This window comes from Dipteris shenzhenensis, chromosome 17, assembly GCF_047967505.1.
Source record: "Dipteris shenzhenensis isolate YYH24624 ecotype China chromosome 17, Dip_SZ_1.0, whole genome shotgun sequence".
Classification (NCBI taxonomy): Eukaryota; Viridiplantae; Streptophyta; class Polypodiopsida; order Gleicheniales; family Dipteridaceae; genus Dipteris; species Dipteris shenzhenensis.
The window spans coordinates 5895587-5909864 of NC_141612.1; the positions used below are offsets into that span (position 1 = coordinate 5895587).

The window sequence follows — 14278 nt, forward strand, 5'->3', positions numbered from 1 at the left end:
CCAAATTGTCAATGTTGATAGCCATGTTGAATCTCATAGTTCTCTCTCCTAGGTGTAACTCTCCCTCAGAATGCATGGAATATATTGGAGGGTTGGCATTGTGGAATTGTGAGGTATTCACTAGCTTGCATTTGTGAGGATTGGTGGAAGGCATTGGTGCTTTCCTTGTGGGTCTTTTGGTATATCATCTAGAGATTGTGGTGGCAAGTTCCAGCTGTTTAAGTGGAAAAGCTTTCCACTATGGATCCATGAAAAATCCTATACATCAATTGATGGTTTTCCCATCTGATTTAATGGCAATGCTTGCTATCTATTTTATAGGCAATGAACATTGATGTGCTTATTTGTGGATGCTTGCTTTGCTTTTCATCTACTTGCATATGTGAGACATGGCTTTCTATATTGCATACTTGGCTTACCAAGCCCTTGTGCATTGGCAGTCAAAACCATGGCCATATTCCACTTTGTTCCATCTAATTAGTGGAATGGAATGCACAAGCTCATGTTAGTAGTCATTGGTCAATGCTATGCTCATGCTAATGGTAAATTGCTTATATCCCCTCACACCCATTCTACATAATATTTATGGTCAGGAGGCCACATGGCCTAGGGCGCCAATGCCCTTTAGTAAGAATTCATATCAAAATCTTGAGTATGAGATGAATTGAACAATATGGCATGAGTAGAAATTAGTCAAATCAGCACGGTTGTATTCTACACCAAAAGAGCTTCAAATATGTCTTTACACCTTGAAATTTAGGTAACACATGAAAAAGTTACATTAATTTGAAAGAAGGTGGGTTTTCATATTTTAGTGTATCCCCCCCCCCCCCAATCCAAAAGACACCCCCCCTTGGGCTCACATATTATGAAAAATATGTACAAATCTTAAAATCTTGCATATTTTTCAAGGTATATAACTTATATTTTGTGGGAATGGGGACATGAGATTTTCATATTTTTTCCTTGCATATTTGAAAATTTTAAAAGAAATCCATGCATATTGTATATGGACCTTGTCCCCCCATACCCTGGATTTTGGACAAGGGTAGTAACATAATACATATTGAGTTGATGCCCCAGGCCACATGGTCATTGATACTAATCATATGTGGTTCTACAAAGGGGATGAATAGAAGTTTGAAGCTTAGATAGGATGTGGGTGAAGATTCTATTACTGTGGATGAACAAATATTGGAGGGTCAGAGAGTATCTTGCGGTCATTGAGTAGCTAGCATACAGTCAGAATGATTTGCACTATGTACCTTGCATTCCATAAAGTAGCATGCATTCCATTGCTTGGCATTCTATCCATTGTGTTTCATTCATCCCATTGAGTAACATGCAATGCTTTGTGTAGCAAGTTTGTTGGAATTTGAATGAATGCTGTTTTTTTTACTTCAAATTTTTGTGGTCTCTTACTACAGTTAAGAATTGTTTATGTTTTCCAGAGTTATTTACTACTTTCTAATGCTAGACTTCTTTGTTTTTTGAAGAAGTCCTGTAGGTCGAGGAAAACCAGGAGGGAGAAAATGAGGTAGAAGAGTGGGCCAAAGAAAGGGAAGAGAGCAATCTCCTGAACATTTGCAGAGCCAAGAAGGTGGGAATGCAATGAGTGATGAAATAGATACTCATGTGGGTCCTTATGAGGCATCTATGTAGATTGTTCCTTACGTTGTACATCCAAAGATTGTACCTCCTGGAGAAGAGACAATACATGAGCATAGGTTGTACTTGGATAAAGGAGAGGACATTCTGCAAAAAACTAGAATGTTCAGTTGCTTTGAGTCCCCTCCCATTCCATTATTCCGGCTGATCCCATATGCAAAAGTGAGGGGACTAAGAGATGATGTGTCAAGATTGAAGGCTGCTTTTGGAATAGAAGGGTATTAGCCGGAGAAATGAGCTTTCATAGTTTCATGCTGGATATCTGCTAGAGAGGAGACATTTGTGTCTGAGGACATTATGCAAGAATGGGATCCCAATTGGAGAATTGTGAATGAAGAATATGAAGTAGAGCTATCAGGAAGTCGAATTCATCAGAATCCTTCAAACAGAATGTTCTATGTCTGGGAGGGAAACCATCAAACGGTTGCATGGCAATCTATGATAAGAGAGAGATACTCCCATACTAGAGAGAAACACTATAGGGTTTTGTGTACTATCATTGATCCAACAAGAGTAAGTGAAATAGCTTTGCTTTCTACCCTGCAAAGAATGAACTTGTAAGTACTTCAAAATTATCTTTCTTGTATTTTCTCTTCTTTGGGACTTCTGGCTTTAATAGGTTTTGACATGTTTTTATATTTCAGCATGAATACACATGCATTGATGGTCACATCTATCAGGGATGAGCTCGTTAATTGCTTGAATATTTGTTATGTTGATCATGAAAGCTACATGAAGGAACTTCTCGAGAAGGATAGGAAGTTAATATTTCGAATACGGGAAAAATATACTAAGGGGAGTGAGCCTTGGTATTCTCTTAGCAGAAGATACCTTGGGAGGTTGATGTACAATGTAAGTTACATTTGTTTAGTTGATGCATCTTATTAGTTGTTCTATTTGTGGGGTTTCTTTACTCACATGTTTATTTATTGGTTGACAGGTTCAGATATCCCAGTCATTAAACAAGAATCTTGAGCAAGCAAAATTGACTTGTTCTATGGAAGAGCTTTAGAAGCTTGAGGAGAAGGAGCTTGGAGAGCTCACTGCTTTTTATGGTGATAGGACAAGCAAGGTAATTCATTACTTCATGTGTATGAATAAAAAATAGGCAAGTTGATTTTCCATTCTATGTGTTTGAATGTGATGAATGATTCTTATGTCATAATTGTGTGATTTCTTCTTTCCCCTTAGATGCTGAACATACTTGACCCAAAATTGGCAGATGAATGGCGAGCAAAAGTCCTATCTCTTGGGTGGGGACCCGACAGCTTTGCCACATTGGATAAATTGAACATGCTAGCATTGTATGATGCCCCCATTCATACAAAGATAGTATGGTTGTCCTTACTGGAGGCAAGTAAGGAAACCAAGGTACCTTATGGTCTTGTTCGAGGGGATCACGCATATAGAGTGCAAGTCTTTAGTTGTTATTAAATTAATATATGTCTTACGTTCATTTTTGTTTGTTGATGTTAAATTTCAAATTCTTGTTTCAGTTGGCTACGAAGAGAAGCCTTCTTGAAAATTTTGGTCAGAAGGCCTAAGAGCTTCTTATTGATTTTTAGGATATCATCGGCACAGTGGTTATTCCTCCAGAGTGCTCTCTATATGATTATTATGAGGAGGTCAAACTTGAGGCAATAAAATTTATTTTTCCTTTGGAATGAAAAGGGGTTAAGAGTGAAGAGAAGACCGCCTCAAAGAAAGCCTTGTAACTGATTGTAGGTGCTTTATCTTAGATTATAAGTAGTGTGGTGTGAACCTACCCTTGGTACTTTTCCCCTCTAGCTATAAGATCTTTATCCCTAATGTTAGTATTAGGATCAAAGTACCTATGTACATCATAAATAACCTAATTTTGGTCTTTGTTTGTGTAATGCACACCTTCGGAATACAGTTTGTCTCTCAATGTGTTCACCATAGTCTTTCCAACATTTGGTATTAGAGTAGCATTATCTACATTGACTCTATATCTTCCAAGCTCATATTCCATTGGACAAAAGAATGTCAATTTTCCTATGCGACCCTAAAATTGGTCTTGGCATCAGCTCCTATTCTGCAACGAGCTCCCAATTGGGACTTAGAGTTAAATTTGTGATAGGGTACGTGCTGGCATAGCCTAGTTAGTTTAATCTAGATTGTCCCATATACTTTGGTAGTCACCAATTGATTGATGCTGAAATGAATTACACCACCACTGAACAGGAAGTCTTGGCCATGGTATATGCAATCAAAAAGTTTAGACATTACTTGTTAGCAAACAAGTTTGTCTTCCTCATTGTTCACTAAGCCCTCCTCTACTTAGTCAATAAACCATGCATGACAGGTCGTATTACCCGATGGATGCTTATCCTTTTGAAATTTTATTTTATGGTAGCAATTAGAAAGGGATGTACGCACTTCATGATAGATCACATGTCCCGTATCGCTAATGGTGAGCTAGCGATCGGAGTGGAAGGTGGTCTCCCAAATGCCCCACTATTCTTAGAAGATCTAGTTTCTAAATGGGCAAAGGAAATCAAACACTTCTTAACAAAATGGGTTCCCCCAAGACAAAGCACTCAATAACGATAGGGCAAGAAAGCTCATCAAGGATGCAACCCCATACCAACTGATAGTCGCACAATCTACCAAATGGGGAAGGATGGCATTATGCACCGATGTGTCCAAGAAGATGAATTTGTGGAAGTACTAGAGGAAGCTCGTTCAAGCATCATTGGCAGCCACTTTGCTGGCAAACTTATGGCTTGCAAGCTATTACAGGCCAGTTTATCGTGGCCAACATTCTTCACAGATGCAGCTGAGTTCATCAAGCATTGTGATGCATGCCAATACATCTCCATACCTCAAAACTAGGACTGCATGCCATTGACCGGAGTCCTCACTTATCAGTCCTTTGAAAAGTGGGGAATCGATTTTGTGGGTCCTATCAATCCTGCCACAAAGGGAACTCAGGCTAGTTATATTATCGTAGCCACATATTATTTCACTAAATAGGTAGAGGACAAGGCCACCAGGAAAGCAGATGCGAGGGCCATGAGTTCCTATATGAGAACATAATATCTTGATTTGTCCTCCCACTCGAGATTGTGAGTGATAGAGGAACATACTTGATGAATGATACAATAAAAATACTAATAAGTGAGTTCCTTATAGTGCACCAGAAATCTACTCCCTACTATCCCTGAGTGAACGAACAGGCCAAAAGCTCAAACAAATTCTTGTGCCATGATAAGAATGTAAAAGAAGGCGATCTCGCTCTTCTATATAGCATTAAGCACAAACTCAAATATCGCGGCATGGGGTCCTTATCAGGTAGTGAAAATAACGCCACAAGGGTCCTGCAGAATTGCCAATCTTGATAGCATGGAAATTGATGGGGCTACATTAATGGTAGTAAGCTTAAATGATATTACAATCCCTTAATATTGCAAACCTTACATGCTATCCAATGAGAAAGGGAACTAAAACTAGAGGTCGCTCGTATGAAAGGGAAGGCCATACAAGAAGCCAAAGCACGTCAAGATAAGGCAAAGAACATAGGACTTATATCTATTTATAAAGCATCTGTGGAAGGGTTACACCCATGGAAGTACGGACAATTGCTCTAGCCAGGGTGCAAGCCAATTTTAAGTTGTGTAGGAAAACCAAATGTTCAGGCGATGCATTCATTGATCCAGGTGCTAGCCATAATTTGATCTCCTATGACATGTGCACACATCTCCTAGCCTTCAAGGTAACCCTAGAACCCACACCTATAATGGTTCATGCCGTCATAAAGGGCGAGATTTCCCCGCTATCAGGTATATTGAAATTTCTTTGTCAGTTAACAACCATTGTGTGGCAAGTCAATTTTATGCTATGCCAGCAGGTGCCATGGATGATAGGTAATTCTAGAAAGAACATGGTGCTGGACAGTCTATTATCCAAAAACAATCATATCAAGGGTCCACCCTTTTGGCCTTGTGACTACATCCTTTTCCTTTGATTTTTTCACCCTTCATCCTTCGCCTTTGCCTTTGGCCTTTAGCCTTCGCCTTTTTCACTCAACAAAACCCAGTTCTGCCACACAACAAACAAAAGTATCACACATAAAGCAAGCAATAAAGATCAATAAAGACTTCATACAGAGCTATAGGTGGCAACCGTGCTTGTATATTACTTTGCAAACAATCAACAAGTTAGTAATATGAAGAAAAGTTATAGATATGCAGCTGCCCATCCAGTCCTTGTGATGGGACAAGGACTAACGTAACACTTATAACCAAGTCCATATTGAGCATTAAATAAAAAATACCAATTCTCCTTTATAGGTGACTAAATATAGATAAGATAAGAAAAGCTATCTTGTCTATAGAAATGAGTTTCGTATCAATAGAGTCAATCTATTGGAAGTTTAGCAAAAAGAATGTGTAGTTAGTATTAGAAGCTCATCTAGCGCTACAGAGATGACGCTCATCGATGAAGTCACAACTAGAGAGAAGTTCATGTAGAGCTACAGAACTGATGCTCATCGTTGAAGTCAGAGTTGTTTGTGGAGAGCAACTCGAGATTAAGAGACTGTCATATGAAACAAAACGAACCTGTGTTGGATGAGCCTGACATGGAGCGCATGTGGACTTGAATCCTCTTCCTCAGATGCTTCTTTTCCTTTGCTTCCAAGCTAGTGGAAGGCTCTACCAGGGACTTTTGTGCTTTTTTTTTTTACGGCCTCGTTGAAGGAGTTGTTGCCTCTTCATGAAGCTTTTTATTATTTTTCATTGAACGAGCTTCCTCTATGAGATCTTAGTGTGGCTTTGTAAAGGGGTGTTTGGGCTTGAGGCAAGTTGGCATTGGCCACGGGCAATTCCCCCTTGTAGCTAGCCACAATTTTGTATATATTTCTCGTCTAAGTAATACAAGCCAGCACTTTTTGTGGGGGAAAAAGAAAGGAACCATAGTGAGGCGGAAGTGCAAGGATCCAATCATCCAAGGTCAACCTCTGTCCACCAAAAAAGTATGCCAAGGAACAATTTTTCCACTGTCAAAATGAAGAGATTCAAATGATAGCTGGTATTTTTTGAAGCAACGGATGAAATGTGGACTTCATAAGGGTGTCAAAGAGCTCTAAATCTAAAGGAAGTATGAGAAGCACTTGTGTATCTATAAAAATTAGCTCGACAAGATGTACTGATCAACATTCTCCATTTGTATATCTATAAAAATTAGCATTAATACGTAAAGGTTTGAGGTTGGGCTACAGAATCAGGCGCGCCCACAATTAATGTAATCAGGGGTTAAATGTTTTGCCACAAATCAAACCCGAGTAACAGATATCGGCCCCCACCAATCCCAAACAAGGAAATTGCAAATAAACTGGCGTCAAAACTCGCACAAACAATTAAACTAACCACGAGAATTAGAGCCCTTGTCGTAGAACCTCCACTGGGTTTTTGGGAAGGAAAGTGGTGCCGGAAAGGCCTCCCCTGGTCCATTCCCCTACACATTCTCCCAATTGTGCATATTCTTCCCAAAGTGCATCAAGATACACTAGTTAGTAGATCTGCGTTTTGTTCAAGTTTGAAGCTCCACGGCTATGGCGGACCGCGAGCCAGCAGTCGACCCTCTATGGCCTCAAGGACCTCCCTCTCGCTCTAACATCGCCATCGAATGGCTCTCGGAATTGGCCTCTAGAGCCCGCCTTTCCCCTGATCAAGAATTTCAAGGTTTCTTGCAGAGTTTGCTATGCCAGGACCTCACGGTGGAGCAATTTCTACCTGGCCGTCTTGTTTGTAGCCTTCTTGTCCGCCGCCGCGTTGCGGTGGGTTCCTCTGCTGCGTCTTCTAATGTCCGATATTTGCCTTCTCCCCTTGCCGGATTTTGAACCAATTTTGCTGATGCCTGCAGAATAGGTATAGGACGCTGCATGGAGGTGTGATTGGTGCTTTGATTGAACTTCTGGGTTGCACTGTGATCAAAGGAGTCGCTGGACCAAAGGATGGTTCTGTCACCGATGTCAACATATCATATATCTCGGCATCCCAAATTGAAGTGAGGTTTCGGATCTACTTTCTGAATGTTCGTACCTTTGACAGATTAGACGACACAATCCCTTGGGATAACGTCGAGACTCGACGTATCGCTAGAATCACTCCATAACCTTACCGAGAGCAAGATTATGATGCCGACGGTTTTAAGAATTCTAGGTTAAAACGCTTGCTAACCAATTCGACAGTTTTACTTCTTTGACTCTGTGACAATTGTTGGGCACGTTCAGGAGGAAGTGGAATTCGAAGCAAAGGTTCTACGGCTGGATAGGAATGTAGCTGTGGCAGCAGTGGATGTTCGGAACACGAAGTCACAAAAGCCAGCAGCTCAAGGACGAGTCACAATGTGCTTCACACAGGATTCGAAGTTATGAGTAACTTCTACATATTCATCCTTCCCTATACGAAAGTCTAAATATGTTTTCCGCTATGTCCAAAATCGACAATAACACCACTTTCGACCGGATGGCGCGGATTTATCCAGTGCGGCACACATTAAATCTGCTTGTCCGTATGTCTTCGCAGGACATGTGTGAATTTATCCATTGTTCTGAAGTAGATTGTCAGAGGGATACATGGTTATCTTCCATAACTTGTAAGGATCTGTATTTGAAATTTGATTGTTAAATACAAGGGTGGTTCATTTTTTCAGGAACACAAATTTCCTGATGCTGTTTTGTATACCACGTGGGTTTGTTCAATTCACAAACAAACACCTGTTATCAGTTGCATAGAATTCAACCCGAAAAGGGTAACCATGACACAGTCTTGAGAGGGTTCAGGAGTCTTTCAGTAGATGAGAAGAATGTTTATACTAAATGGCCATGTGCAGGCATTCCGTCATAAACATTTTTGTTTATTTACGTTGATCATCTAACGCTCACAAGCACTCATGACAGAACTCTGGTCATTGATTACTGATCCAGAAGTGAGGGTAATGCAGAATCAATGTTTTTAGGAATTTTGCACATATAAATCACCAGTTGGTATTTCATGGAAAATTGATGCTGTCGTGATCGTAGGATAAGAGCCTGAAAAACAGTGGGAAAAGATGCAAATATCTGCTTGATTATTGCTTGTCGCCAAATGTCTTCTTGAATTATTGCTGATGACAGATCGAAGTAGAGCTTCCTTGAAGAAAGCCAAGGAATCACTGGAACACCTGGCATCCTTAGACATTTTGACTGGAAATCTATAATTGCTCCTTGGAAACTCAACCAATCACAACCTAACGTGACGCAACAGAGCAGGAAGAGAGGGACTTTAGGACTGAACTTAGTATATGCAAATTCAATGCGTTGAGCTATGAGAAGAGCTTCATTCAATGATGTAGGCCCCTGATCTTGAGTGCGTTGAGAAATATTTGAACACAAATAAGTTGAATTATATTCATTAAGCCTGTCCATAAGTGGTGGTTAAGGTAGGACTATGTTAATGTGAATGTTCTAGTGTGGGGGAGTGAATGTTAGTTGGAGTTGTGGAGTAGATAGTGTGGTGTAGATCAGTGAGTGGTCTTACCAATAGATGAAGTTGATTCCTATTTTGTTATTTGTTGATGGTACACTTTGTCTATGAATGGTCCAGTGTCAACCCATGAATAGTGGGGACATTAATTAGCTGTTCCATCTTTTGAGCTGACTGACATAGGTAGGTTGAAGCATGCCTTGTCAATGTTTGCTGTATTGTAGTCTATGTTGAAGTGTATGTTGGCATTGAAGGAGGGATTTCTTGGAGTAGTTGTTCGAGCATTTGAACTAGAATTTTTGTGTTTGTTCTTGGGATTTGTAAATGTTGATCGTTGCAATTCGTCCCAAGTTGTAATGAAGGCCTAGATTGGGCCAAGTTAGTGAGGGTTAGGCTGATTCCTGTAGGGGATGTTCAGGCCTAGAGATGGCAAAAAGGAGAGTGTGTGGAGGGAGACTATATAAGTCGACCTCCCCACCAATTTGTACTCACCTTTTGATGTGACATCTAATCTTATCTCCTCCCACCTCCTTCCTCCCGCCTACACTCTCTCTCCCATTCCCTCTCTATCTCTCTTCCCCTCACCCCTTTTCTCTCTCTTCCTCTCCCTCTAACCCTTTCCCTCCTATCTATCTCTCTCCTCCTTCCTCTCCCTTATTATCTTCCCCTTTTCTGCCATCTCTGGCCCTTCACCAAATCTAACCGTGCCCCCTTCATTGCATTGTATGGTCTCACTAAAGGACGAAAATATAGAAGACCACACGGATGATAGCAAGGGATGCCAAAGTAAACTTACCCACAATGACAAGGAGCAGCTTGTGCAGCATGAAAAAGATATGCAAGACAGTTTTACTCCTGAAGCTGTGTCACAACACATTCAGGAGCATGACTGTGGGGAATATGGCCACAACTTCAACATAACTAATGCCCATTAGGTGAGTATCGTTGGGAGTTTTGCTTGCTACACTTAGCAGCCATTAGGAGAAAATGGCATCTCATAGGATTGCTGTAAATGCGAGGGCAGAACTTTGTAAGGGTGTCCTCATGCTTGGTACATGTGATAAATGCTGCCATGTATTGGTACTCGCAAAAGCAAATCCGTGTGCACATGATGTATAGTTCATCGTAGTTGCCTACCAGTAACTTGCAGATACCACTAGCCTATGAGCTAGAAACTCGGAAATATGTAAAATGGTTCCTTGTCCAGCAAGCTGCAGACATAAGCCAGCAAGACAAGCCTTGAGATACAGTTGTTATGATTGTTGTCCTATTGCAGTGTGATGTTGATGTTTTTGGCCACAAATTTTGGCGTATTTGTCATCCGGGCATTATGCTTCTTTATGCTGCATGCACTTATTACAGCTTACCAACAAGGAAGGTCCATGGGTGTTGATATCACAGGGAGATCACCCATATGTTCGCCAGTTCCTTCATTGCCACATTCAAAATGTAATCATAGAAGGGAATCATGATGTTGAAATGAATGGCTGCTCAATAGACATGCTTTTTAATGCAAAGACAACTCATTGAAGCTAAGATGTTGGGTATATCGAAAAGCAAGCAATGCTTCCCATGTGGGCGAAAGTGGACATCAAAACACAATGCATCGTGCAGAACAAAACCCATGGGGACATCTAGAACTCATGTGATTATGAATGATGATCTTGTCAGGATGAATTACTAGCCACATGGCCCATGGTGCCACAACACCCAAGGCAAAGGAATTTATCACATTTCCTTTTGACCCCAGTGGCATGCATAATAACGTATGTCCTTTGTTTAGCAAGGGGCCTTAGTGCCTAACCATCACCTGCAATTTTGAGGAGAAAATTGTTTCTAAGAGATAGATGTAATGAAGGCCAAGATTGGGCCATTTAGTGAGGGTTGGCTAATTCCTCTAGGGGATGTTCAGGCCTAGAGAGGGCAAAAAGGAGATAGTGTGGAGGGAGATTATATAGGTCCACCTCCCCACCCTTTGTACTCACTTTTGATGTGACATCTAATCCTATCTACTCCCACCGCGTTCCTCCTACGTGCTACCAGGGTGTTGCCTACACTTTCTCTCTCTATCTCTCTTCCCCTCACCCCTTTTCTCTCTCTTCCTCTCCCTCTACCCCTTTCCCTCTCTCTCTCTCTCTCCTCCTTCCTGTCCCCTATCCTCTTCCCCTTTTCTGTCATCTCTAGCCCTTCACCAAATCTGACCCTGCCCCCTTCATTGCACAAGTTTAATGAGGTAAATATGGTTAGCAACAACCTTGGTTGTATGATTGTATCTTCTTGATGAGGCTTAGGTGTTGTTTGTAGCAAGTGGCAATGTCGATTCCTTCTGTTGTGGAGAGTGAAAGCTGCTCCGTTGTTTTGTCACGCGTTTCTTGAAGACTATTGTCACGCGTTTCTTGAAGACTAAATATTGTCGCGCAGGTGGCACTTTTGTTGTTGAGGAAGGGAATTTCAAGGTTGGCATGCATTGGTTTCCTTGGCTAAAGTCCACTTGGTCGAGCAACCATGTGCACTCAGATTTCAGGACGACGAAGTCTACCTTGATGTGTTTTTCCTCAATCTTTTCCAAACAAAAATAGTCCTAAGGGGTCATGCACACGTGACAACACTGTGTAAACCAGTCCATGTGATTTGATGTTCGATATATCGAACACAAGGGAGTCCATAGATAGGCCTTGTGAACGATGAATTGTCCGAGTAGATGCTAGTTGGACAAGGAATTGTCTCCGACACACAATGTTGAGATCCTTTTTGCCACTCTAGAACTCACGAGTGATTTAGAGGATGGGAATCCATGAAGAAGGTGTGTCACGCCTATGCTTTTGGCAAGAAACTCCACCCAAAGAACTGGTGGCTTGTATTATGTGTTTGTATTCCATTTACACCATTGACCATGCCTTGCCAATGTCAAGATTTCCCCTTAAAAAATCAACAAGCATTCTTAGCTCCAGTCAGAGTTCCAGATGTGGTATGCCCGTGTGTTTGGCATTTGGTATGGAGATTGTCTTGCTGCATGTGTTGTGCTGCACGTCTTTCCTTTTGATGTGTGGATCTTTATCAAAGATGTTGAAGACCTCATCATTGTGCTTATCTTCGCTAGTGTTGATGTAGAATAGATGAGGCACCATGTGCTTCTGTGGAGCTCACGAACATACAAATCGTTTAATGTTGAAATGTGTGACTTTGAATGTGCACCCACACAAATTCTATTTAGAAGATCGATGAATATCTTGTTGTTTTGGTGCATTGGTTGTAACAACTCATAATAACACACTTGGGATCTCCACAAAGACGATAGCATTGCCGAGCTTCTTGAGCATTCTTGGAAAATCTAAGCATCTTTGGTGGGGCTTGCTTGGGAAAAGGTCACCACATAGGAGGACAACTAAGCCTCCAAATGGCTCGAGAAGATTGTGCTTTATCTCGCACATGCGCATGTTCACAACAACAATGTTGTTTTGACCCACGCTATTATATTGTGTAAAAAGAGTTTGAAGTTTTTTTATTGAAAAGTTTGTGTAGTTAGAATTTAGTAGCGAAAAATGGAGGGAAAAATGAATTATTGTTCCTCCAATGATGTGTGACATCTTGCCAGTGTATGCAAGCATGAGTGCTCTTGTTAGCTCGATGTCCGTAGTGTGCTTGTGCGAATACAAAACCCAACAACATCTTACAAGGAGCAGTAGCATGAGCGTTTTACCCATCCTTGCATTTCCAATCAAGTTTATGTCAACTGTGATGTATTGATCCATGAATTGTTCTATTTCCTTGTTAGATGATCTTCCCAAAGTTGATGCATTGTCAACCCATAGCAAACCATGGTCATGTTAACTACCTCTATTTTGGAACTTTGTGACAAAGAAGAAGTCAGCAATGGTGCCCAAAGCAGTGTTGTCACACTTTTTGAATGTCTTGATGGCCTTAAATTTGTGGATGTAGTAGCGTGTAGGTGTGATAGGATCTGACTGAATGAGTTCACGTATGGCAACTAGACATTTCTGGGGTCTCTGAGTTCTTTATTTCTCGTAATGCTTGCAAGCATTCTACAAGTGGGTTGCACAATCTTTCGGCTGTAGAGAAAGTAACGAAGAACGTTGGCAGCCCCAATTATCTGATCATAGTAAAGAGGTTCCTTTTGAGTCGCTACTTGTAGTTGGCTAATGTGTGCAAGCAGGTTTAGTCTCAATATCCAAATTGTGAATGAAGAATTTTCTCAATGTTTGTGTCTAACAGTGCATCTCTGACTTGGATTGAGGCATCTTTAAGCCAGCCCTTCCTCATACACACCCAAGTGGATGAAAGTGGCAAAGTACCATTTTCATTGTCTTGAAGAACAAGCTTTCTATCGATAGTGCAAATTTTCTATCTTTAGTTGTTAACTCCCACTGGTAACTAGTTCTTGGAGGTACATTATATCTTCGTGGGTGGCCATACACCAGTGTTGGAAATGACCACTCTCCAATGTCCTTGAACAGCTCAAAGGAGAGAAACCTTCTAAAGGTGCAACTTGCAATGTTTTGTCCTCATAGTCAACTACTTGCTAGCTTGTGCATATACCATGCACTAAGGTGTCTGCCTCTAATTGGTCTTCTGTCAAACCCTCTCTCTCTTGTTCTGACATAGGTCCATTTTTGCACCTTCGAGGTTTGCAAGGCGAGAATGTGTTGTTTCCATAGAGGATTTATTTGGACTTTGTTATCTTTGTAAAGGAGGCTATCAAGCAACTGATGGAGTCCATGCAATGTAATGGTGCAACGAACTAGGCCACTCATGTAGTTGTGCATGTACTCGAACTCTGCAATCATGACTGTTACGTTATCAAAAAGGAAGCATGGTAGCACGCATTGCGTTGTATATAGATGTTCGCAAAAACACTCACAACGCCTCCTCACAAGCTAATTAACCCTCATATGTTAGTTCACATATTTGCGCAAATGGTATTCTATTGATAGTAGTCGTCCTTCCAACATGTTGAGTGGAGTCCCCAATGTTCTAGGGAGAGTGGCCAATCCCAAGGCTAGAGAGCTTTTCATTTTGTGGGGCAAAGTAAGAGATCAGAATGCACAAATTTTGTTAGACCCAGATGCAATATATAACTTCATCTCACATGATCCCACCTT

General features: G+C 41.1%; 1 protein-coding gene and 1 pseudogene across 2 annotated transcripts; both read left to right on the top strand.

The window, feature by feature from the left end:
* The first annotated feature begins 1943 nt into the window (after window positions 1-1943).
* Window positions 1944-3349, top strand: LOC147891582 (uncharacterized; annotated as a pseudogene). The gene is made up of 5 exons (XR_015542400.1): window positions 1944-2225; window positions 2313-2520; window positions 2609-2740; window positions 2860-3025; window positions 3250-3349. The product of XR_015542400.1 is annotated as an uncharacterized LOC147891582 (transcript).
* Window positions 3350-7150: 3801 nt separating this feature from the next.
* LOC147891583 (uncharacterized) lies at window positions 7151-8352 on the top strand. The gene is made up of 3 exons (XM_087388864.1): window positions 7151-7468; window positions 7555-7698; window positions 7925-8352. Exons 1-3 carry the CDS (start codon window positions 7244-7246, stop codon window positions 8066-8068), a joined length of 513 nt encoding a protein of 170 aa, XP_087244990.1. The 5' UTR covers window positions 7151-7243; the 3' UTR covers window positions 8069-8352.
* The last annotated feature ends 5926 nt before the right edge of the window (window positions 8353-14278 follow it).

Excerpts from the sequence above, each read along its gene's own strand:
- LOC147891583 (XM_087388864.1), top strand. The coding sequence starts at position 7,244 with ATGGCGGACCGCGAGCCAGCAGTCGACCCTCTATGGCCTCAAGGACCT. Across the intron at positions 7,469-7,554 it reads TTGTCCGCCGCCGCGTTGCG|AATAGGTATAGGACGCTGCA; the intron begins GTGGGTTCCTCT and ends TGATGCCTGCAG. Across the intron at positions 7,699-7,924 it reads TCTCGGCATCCCAAATTGAA|GAGGAAGTGGAATTCGAAGC; the intron begins GTGAGGTTTCGG and ends GGGCACGTTCAG.